The sequence below is a fragment of the Pleuronectes platessa genome, chromosome 7, assembly GCF_947347685.1.
Source record: "Pleuronectes platessa chromosome 7, fPlePla1.1, whole genome shotgun sequence".
In the NCBI taxonomy this organism is placed as follows: domain Eukaryota; kingdom Metazoa; phylum Chordata; class Actinopteri; order Pleuronectiformes; family Pleuronectidae; genus Pleuronectes; species Pleuronectes platessa.
In genome coordinates this window covers 23,100,653-23,110,139 of record NC_070632.1, presented here as the reverse complement: position 1 = coordinate 23,110,139, position 9,487 = coordinate 23,100,653, and the positions used below count along the sequence as shown (strand labels likewise).

The window sequence follows — 9,487 nt, the reverse complement described above, 5'->3', positions numbered from 1 at the left end:
CGATTCTTCATCGGGCCACTTGGTTAACGCATGGTGTCGGAAAAACAGCGTCCAAACAACATGTTTTCAGTCACTTCTGACGTCACTTCCGTGAAACTGCACCGCATACATCGGACATATTTTTTAAGTAAAAAGACAACTACACGAAAAATATTAATCATTTAAAATGAAAAAGTGTTCAATGGTTATGATGAATCTATAACTTTTTATTCTAACTCCTTCACATTATTATATTATAGTATATTTCCTTATGCTTTATGCATTAGACACAAGTGTGGTTGTATACATAAATGTTGGTTATCCAGTGATAAAATTACTCAAATTTTTCAATTTTTCTAATGATCCATCAATGTTTTATTCATAGCTGGTTTAAAAAAAAAAAAAAAACTCTAGTCTCCAGTTGTAAATGTTAGGCAAAGTTGATAAATGTGTTCAGTTTATCTTCTTTGCAGTTGCCCTTTGGACCATTGGAGGAGAATTTCTGATAAATAACAGAGATAAACAAATAAACTAAATATTTGATGAACAGGAAAACCAGTCAAATGTTCCCAACCTAGAAAAAAACGTTGCTCTTATCAAGGCATGCTGATCTGTAATTGTTTTATTTACCATTGCTAACTGTTAGTTACACACTAAGAAACCACAGTTCATAAATTTTCTTTCTCTCTTTTGGAGTTTTCACCATAGCACCATCCTCAAGGTATGGATTCACTTTCTGTTCTTTAACAACTGTTACAGGGGCTGTTCATGGTTTTCTGAGCAGTCACTGCTCAGCCAAATGATAATTGTTTGGATTACATCATGGATTTTGCTGAATAAGATCCATTCAGAGGCTCGTCCTCGAGACTTGATTTCATGGCCGGGAAAACCCTTCAGCTGACAACACAGGGCAAAACCAACTTAAGCTCTCTCTTGAGTAACCAGAGTTATATATATTTCCGGTTTGGAAAATCTCCCATTTTTACTCATTTTTACAGATTCCTCCATTATCTTGGAGGAAAATGGCTGGATGGATGGGGCATACTGAAACCTTAACGGCCATTTTGGATCATAAAGTGTGAGAACAGAGGTTTAGTATTTGTGAGGGTAAATAAATAGCAGGAGTAGCCCTGGGCTTTTTAGTATTTGTTTGACATCGTTTGACTTTATGATGTTGAATGCATGCCATATAAAACAATCTGCATTCAAACACAAAAACACATTTGTTTGCTTTGAGGGAATTTATCGTTTCTAACCAATAAATATTTCAATATATTGACAATCTCTCTGATTTAGAGCCTATAGCCCTACAGTGGCTCTTTAAATCCCATAATCATAGGGAATTTACAAACTAAAAAAACTTCCAACAACATAACCAGTCTGATCTTTACAGACCATAAACACAGCTAGAATAATGGAGAGGCAGAGTTCAAATCTGTTTCAAGGGCCTTCGGGACAACACAGCTGTAAAGTCTTATCTTGAAAGGAACAGCACAAATTCAGTGCAGGCAATGCATGGCTGCCTTTTCAACTGATACTCTTCTTTAGGTCTTTCCTTTGGAAGAAGTTGAAGTTATAATAACAATTTTTAACTCTTTTTTTTAACTATGATTTTCTACAGTCTAATTCCCTCAAGTACAAGCGTTACACCTCTACCAACAGATTTACATGATTTTTCTTCTTACATAGTTCATATTTTATTTTATATATAAAAAAAATGATTCTGGTTCTGACCCTGATAGTAAGAGAATATAACAAAAGAACAAGTTAAAAACATAACTCTGTAGAGTGCAAAAACACAGAACACATACCCAATGCAACATGGTAAAAGGTGTTTCTCATAGATCTTCAGAGTATAATTTATGGATCTTGAAAAGTGTCTGAAAAGAGTGCAATTTGGTGCATATCCAAATAAATATCCAGATATAATGCATTTAACTACTGTTTCTAAAGGAGACTGTTGGGCCTTGGTGGCGATATGCAATCTACTGAGTGACATTCTATTTGAATGATTACTTCATATTGAAGTGAATGGCATCTAGCTTTTGGAGGAAGCGTCTGCTTTATTTGAAAAATCTTCCATTGATAAGCATATTTTATTGGATGAACTGCTTTATCATTCTATAATTCAACAAGAGCAGATCCGTCAGCTGCCCTGTGTATTCTGTATTTCACAGAGTTAGCAGTGTAAATATATCAGTTGCACAGCTGAAGTTACAGCCTATAATAATACATAATCATTTCATTAATAGGTTTGCACCATCTCAGGAATATTGCTCAATTTAGATTCATTTCAAAATGTAGAGATGCAGAAAGGGACATACATGCTTTCAATACCTTCTGCCTTGATAATTGCAACCTGGGGGGGGGGGGGGGGGCGTTCTGTCATCCCTGGATCTAGGCTGAAAACTATATGGGGGGCAGAGTGTTGCCATCACGACTGGAATGAATTGCACGATGAAATAAGGATTTCTCTTCAAATGAACATTATTAGTGGGCACATGGCCAGCCTACTGCTGTTCTTGTATCTCTATTGTTATTACTACCATTATTAGCGATGTACTTCTTTCTATATTAACCATTTGTTTTATGGTGGTACAGCACTATATACTTTGTTTTGGAAAGTGCTCTATCAATAAAGTTATTATTATTAATGATAATCCATCATTAATTGTCTCTGCACTGCTCACTACTGTTTTAAACGTACTGCGTGTCTTTGAAGTGCCTGATGTGCTTAAAGATATGCACACGCACACACACACACACATATATAATTTGGTGGCATGCATGGAAATAGATTATTGCAGCTGGGTGTGTTAAGCAGCGGCCGGCTTCAAGCTTCGAGGCAGCTCACAGAGAAACAGTTGAGCATTTAGCTCCACAGTGTTGCCTGCAGCCCCTCTGTCACATCAGAAGGATGAGTTTGTTCAGGTGAGGGGTCTCGGTGGGGGTGGAGAGCAACACCCTGGAAATGAAGGCTCAACCTCCAATTCCTCTCTAGGAACCACAGGGGAGCCTGGTTTTCAGGAGTGAAGTGATCTATTGGGAAAATACGGTTTTATGAGCTCTTTGATATATGAAGGCGCTTGATTGTTAGGAGCTTTGTATGTGAGGAGCAGGATTTGAATTCTATTCTTAATTTTACAGTGAGTCAATGCAGAGAGTTATATGATCTCTCCTTCTAGTTCCTGTCAGCACTCATGCTGCAGCATTTTGGAGGCTTTTCACAGACTTAATGGGACATCCTGATAATAAAGAATTACAGTAATCCAGTCTAGAGATAACAAATGCATGGACGAGTTGCTCAGTCCCTTCTGAGACAGGATGTTTCTAATTTTCATGATATTGTGCATGTGGAAGAAAGCTTTCCTAGAGACTTGTTTTATATGTGGGTCAAATGACATGTCCTGGTCAGACATGACTCCAAGGGTCCTCACAGTGGAGCTGGGCCCGAACTAAAACCATCCAAGGTGACTATCTGGCCAGACAGTGATTACGGGCCGATTACAATGACCTCAGTTTTGTCTGAATTTAGAATTTCTATTTGCATTAAAAATCCTGCTGTCAATCATATTTGTATGAGGAGAAACTCTTCCCAGCTCTCAAATTAAATCAGTGAACAATTTCACACTGATTAGATGTTACATATTTATATTTTGGACCGTTTAACAAACATTATAGAAACAAAAGCAGTCATCTAATCAAATTGATTAAAAGTTTGTCATCATCATCTGTGATCCATTCTAGAGTTTGATATTTATACACCTCATTGATCACCGTGGGAATATTAATATGGTGAAGGTGGTTGTTTAATTTAATTATTCACATGGACACTGTGTAATGAGATACACTGGCTTTTTCTGTATTCATATACTGCTTATCACACAAAAAATAAGGCCGAGTTTTAGTACGTAGCTTTTACCACTAGAGGGAGCTAACGTTCCATGCTGACATTTCTACCAGCTTTGAGCAGAGAGAAAGAAAATAATGATCAGAGCCCAGATGATCATCAGATATTTGTGGCATTAGACATAGTTCGGCAAATTTGATCTTCTCTTTATAATCTTTTTTTTTTATCACATCAGATGAGCTGTTAAACGACAGATGTTCTTAGGCAAATATTTTTTGATTCATCCTCATCCAATAATTCAGTTAGATAAGATCAAGAAAACAGTTCACTGTTCTATATACTATACTCCTGTTGTGCATCTTCAGGTGAATTACCGACCACCTGGTCGCTGATGTATTATATCTGTATGTAGATTAATTTGCACCATCACTGTAGATTGGTCACACTTTCAGCCTGTAGAACACAGCATCACCATGAGAGGGGGTGTCCCTTTCCGAGACCACCTGGACTTTGAAAATGGTGAACTGTTTGAGGCAGGCAGCCTAGTTAACATGACAGCAGTTACTGCAAGAAGGCCAAACATTAAACCAGACAGATCACATGTCCACCAGTTGTGGAGTTGTGTTTCATCTGCATTTGTTTGTTGGCGGCATTACTGCAAAACTACCAGAAGCGTTAACAGAAACAAATGGTGGAGGAATGTGGTATGGGTCAGGAGAAAATCAAAGCATTTTGTAGGGATCAAAATTTTCTTTCGATTTTGACATTGTTAGAAATTGCCAGATAACTAATTCCAAAAATCTGGCATATTAAGAGGACTGATATCAATGAGTGTGTGTAATTTGGAGAAGCTTGACTGAATCTAAGGGGGCTGTTGGGCCTTATTTGGCTGAGGTATGGGCACGTTTAAGTACCACACTAGTTTTGCCAACGTTTGCACTTTTAACGTGCCCTAGTTGCAGTGATACCTTTGAGCCACAGAGGGGCGCTGTGCACCACTCTTCCACTGCAAGGCGTTGCCTGTGCGGATCTGAGAGCAGCAGAGTGGAGCCTGCACTAAGCAGCGCGCAGTCACACTGAAGTGAATGTACACACTAAATAATGATGCTTGACCAACACGGAATAAACTGTTTGCTACACACTCTAACCAATGCTTATCCTCCAAGACGACACGCAGACACCATGGCGACCGCCTGGTTGTGGAAGGACTCTGCAGCTCTAATCTTCAATACAGTAGCACATAAACACCTTTGTTGATCGAGTGTATTACCAACAAGCTGCTTTTTTAAAACATGGAATAAAACTTTCCCTCACTTCGGTCGTATTACAAATTGTTTGCCAGTACTGGAAAACACAACATAGCTGGTTTCCAGGAATCGTTTTAAAATGAGCTGTAGTTTGATTGAAAAAATAAAAAACAATAATAATAATAACACAATATTAAGTTCAGAATAATTCTTGTATGTGTATTTTTTCAATTTCCAATCTGGATTTATGACCTCCTTAAACTCGTGTTGTACGCTTTGCTTCCGTGCGTAAAAAGCAGCTATCTCTCTCCTGATTGTTGTTGTTGTAGATAGTACACGACCCGAGGAGCTCGTGTTGTTATTGTGGTGACAGAGAAAAGGGAGTGTTGTGCGTGTGAGAGAGAGAGAGAGAGAGAGAGAGAGAGAGAGAGAGAGAGAGAGAGAGAGAGAGAGAGAGAGAGAGAGAGAGAGAGAGAGAGAGAGAGAGAGATATCGGGAAATTAAAATGGTCTTTCGATTGATTCTAACATAATAGTACACAACACACACTACGCAATGGTTACACGACTATTCAACGTTTGGATGGGGTACAACAGCATTATCGGGTCGTGTCCGATAATGGATGCAGGGGTTTGTACGGGTATCCAAAGGAGACCTAAAAATGCAGCTCCGACACTTTTTCGCGCTGACACCGGGAAAGTCCGATCTCTGTGATCCCATGCAGGGTAGACACTCCGAGAGAAAAGACTCCAAACGGTGCGCTCTGCTCGGTGCGCAGCCAAATTGACTCAGAGGGGAATCGGGGTGGGGGTTGTGCGTGTGAGTGTGTGTTTGTGTGATTCTGGGGAGGGTTGGACTTCAGGCAGCCAATGAGAAAGTCGTGCGAGGTGGCTGCTGTGACCGAGGACCCTGGAGGTTATATACTCCACATCTCACTATGAAGGTACATTTAAACTGAAGTGTGGGGTGTGGACAGGCGTGAGAGCGACGAGACATTTACAGCAGCACCCGGTCGTTTCTCACCAGGGATAAATCAGACACCTCGGGCATCTTCCTCTTTATTTCTTGGGGAACTTGTTTGGAAACCTTTTAGACATGTCCAATGTCCAGTTATCGTGCAGCGCGCTGGAGAGGCTGGTGGCCAGGAGGACCTTCCCTCTCCACAGGCGCACCAGCGTCTGCCGCAACCTCTTCGGGCCGGTAGACCACGACGAGCTGAGCCGGGAGATGACAGCCAAGATGCGGGAGATTTCCGAGCGCGACCAGCAGAGGTGGAACTTTAATTTCGAGGGCAACACTCCGCTGGAAGGGGATTACAAGTGGGAAGAGGTGACCGTGGATAACACGCCGGAGTTTTACCAGGACTCGGTACAAAACGGCAGGATCCGGGTGCCCGCGGCGCCCGTCAAGCAGAGGCCCTCCTCGGACTCCGCTGTCCCGGAGACGCCTCTCCCGGACGTGCTGGAGCGCTTGGCCGTGCCCGAGAGCAGCGGCGCTCCGTGCCAGGTGGAGGTCAACCAGGAGAACCGCACGGACAAGATCAACTCAGGGAGGACGAGTCATAGACAGGTCCCGTGCCTGAGACGCAAGAGGGCTGCCACTACTGACAACACCACGCACATCACAGGTAAATAACATTCAAGACACTGACAATTCTCTCATCCAGGCGGTGCGCTCCGCTGCGGAGCTGCGCCCTGAATCCTTGTCTGTCGCTCCTTCGTGCGTAATCTTTGTGTGGATATGTGAGAACACTTTCTAAAGTATTATCTGTTTTTTTACAGACTTTTTCGTGAAACGAAAGAGGGCTGCTGACAGAAAGCCCAGTGACACGGGTGTGTGCCACCTCTCCAAGTCTCCCATCCCGGTAGAGCAGACTCCACGGAAGAGGATCCGTTGAAGGTACGAAAAAAATTCAGATTTACCACTTTTAAAAGTCAAGATTCATACGCGACATTGAAGATAGAAATATTCATAGTGTTGCTGGAAAAAAAACATAGCTTGTGTTCAACAACGAGTTATTTCAGTTTTGTTTTTCTTTGGGATGGTTGTAGAGGATTAGAGTCGTGAGCCAAAACGCGCAGGCAGGCTTATCATGGAGAGGAGGGGAGGGTGGTGGGGGTGGGGAGAGGTGGTGAAATCGCAGTAGTAGTGATAGTAGAAGAAGTAGTAACACCAGCGGTTGGGGGAGGGGGACGTGTGCGTCACCGTGTGGCGGGAAAAGTGCTCGGGTAAAGGGTGACGCATGCTGCTGCTGAGGTTACATTTCCTGTTTCCTCGGAACGCGCACTCGTGCCTGTGCTGTTGGTTCGGACTTCTGCAGAAAACTCACCGTGCTTTTTCTTCTTCTCCTTCCTCCAGGTGTACACTCACACCCCGTTCGTTTTCTTGTTGCACTACTTGCCTGCGCAGTTTTTTTCGTTGAGGATCGAGGAGGAGGCGAATATGGTTGGTCCGCCCCACCCCGGGGACGGTGCGGGAGAAAGGGCGCACGGCCGGGGCTCGACTGCCTCTGCTCGGCTCGGCGCGGCCCACCGGGACCAGACTCTCAGGATCGCACGGTTTGGGTTCAGGGGGAAGGGATGAAACATTTCGCCGAGTGACATCTATCCAGTACAAATGTAGCATTCATTATTGCTTTTGCATACAGCCACTCGACAGTGTTAATGTTTTAACATCTGTGCAATCCTAAATGACTTAAATAAATAAAAAATACACTGGCCAAAGTGTACAGCTTTATAGAGACAATAGCCTAAATAAATGTTTTATTTCTGTTGTGTTTTTACTCTGTAAATTTATATTTTTAAGACTATTCTAACTTATAATTTATTTATGTTTCTTTACATTGGTCAAATGCCTTGTTGATTTAGCCAAAGGGCATATTTTTATTTTATTTTGTTATTTACATTTGTTTCATTGTGATGTTTTGCAATCATGTAGCTTCCCCATAGTTCACACTTGAAAAATAGGTTTTCTTTGTGTTTCTGAGCCGTTTGTTCTCTGTGTTTTGTGTCATACCTACAAGTGCCCTAATAATGTCTTGCAAAAAAAGATGGGAATAAAATATTTTTCACTTCAATTCAAAGCAGATTTGTTGGTTCGTTCTTTGTCCATTTTACTTGTTCAGATCGGGTGTTTCGTGCCTAGATTCGTTCTTTGAATGCGGTTTCAGAGAAAATTACCCCGTTTCAACGTGGTATTTATAATATGAGCAGTTGCTTTATTGTAGATTTATTGAATTATGTGAAATACAAGGCGCATTTAAAGAGGATGTGTGAACTTTTACGCACGTATCGTCGCAAAAGGAAGCGTACCATACACCACCAAGGATCCAGCGTTATCACAGACTTGTTTACCCCCCCTCATCTCCTCACGGCACGCAGGTACTTCACTTTTTCCACGTAGCCCCGCCTGTGTCTGTCTGCTGCTCACGCCCGTAAACCTTGCGTGGCCAAAAACAGATTCAGACGCGCAGCCTCGGGCAGGCGCGGCAGCTGCGGGATATAGGCTGGGATTTAAAGGCCCTTTCGCCCCTTAAAAGAAGCAGCAGCTGCCTTTGGATCCCCGCTTTGTCCGCCACGAAGACACCCCCACATGCACCCGCACTCAACAAGCCCTCTAAAGACCCACTCTGCACACACACACTGTGTTTACCCCGGCCGTGGATACACCGGGCGTGGAGGCCACCTGCCATAGCTGGAAAAAGAAAACTACTAGTCTTTGTAATTGTCCTCGTCTATTGAAACAAACCATTCAACAGGTCACACTTGCAAGTTTACCCTTTAATTGAAATAAGCCAAATGCAGCAGTGGGTGAATGCGCCTGTGCAGGGCCCGGATCCACTGTCAGGGCGCATGCAGGAGAGGGCCAACAAAGAGATGTCATGATTTCCCATAAGTTCCCCCTGGTTCATGAGTGGCTCTGACTGTATGACATGACTGTTTTGATGAAAATGGAGACTTTCTGATGGCCACGGTGACTCTGTCAGCTCCGCAAAGCCATAAGCTCTGACGGCCTTGTTCTGATTTCCAACACAAAGCGCTCTCCGGCTCCATTCTTTCCTTTTTGTTGCCATATGGCAAATCCATGTAGACATAGCCAAGACCCATTCAGTCTGCCACAGAATGTCCTGCATCAGAGAACAAAGGCCACTTTGTCTGGCTGCTCTATTGATACGAATGGTAGAAAAAAAATATTATAATTAATCTATGGCTATATCCAGCTAATTAACGCCCATATGCCCACGGGGAGCTGCGGGGCCTTTCAGTGCAGTTTTAAACTCTCAATAGTTTACATGTTAAAGACAACAGCTGTTCATGTGTTACTTTAATGAAGTCCCTTCTATTTTGGGTACTGGACACATTTTGGGGGATCGAGTCCCCCCGCAGAGTTACAGGGGTCATCTTCCTTTATT

The 9,487-nt window shown here is 42.6% G+C and overlaps 1 protein-coding gene across 1 annotated transcript; it reads left to right on the top strand.

Annotated features, from left to right (window-relative positions):
- The first annotated feature begins 4,436 nt into the window (after window positions 1-4,436).
- Window positions 4,437-8,158, top strand: cdkn1cb (cyclin-dependent kinase inhibitor 1Cb). The gene is made up of 3 exons (XM_053426855.1): window positions 4,437-6,703; window positions 6,858-6,975; window positions 7,435-8,158. The coding sequence occupies exons 1-2, from the start codon at window positions 6,172-6,174 to the stop codon at window positions 6,971-6,973; spliced, it is 648 nt and encodes a 215-aa protein (XP_053282830.1). The 5' UTR covers window positions 4,437-6,171; the 3' UTR covers window positions 6,974-6,975; window positions 7,435-8,158.
- Window positions 8,159-9,487: the final 1,329 nt, after the last annotated feature.

Coding starts and splice junctions, on each gene's coding strand:
- cdkn1cb (XM_053426855.1), top strand. CDS start 6,172: ATGTCCAATGTCCAGTTATCGTGCAGCGCGCTGGAGAGGCTGGTGGCC. Junction 6,704..6,857: donor CAACACCACGCACATCACAG/GTAAATAACATT, acceptor GTTTTTTTACAG/ACTTTTTCGTGAAACGAAAG.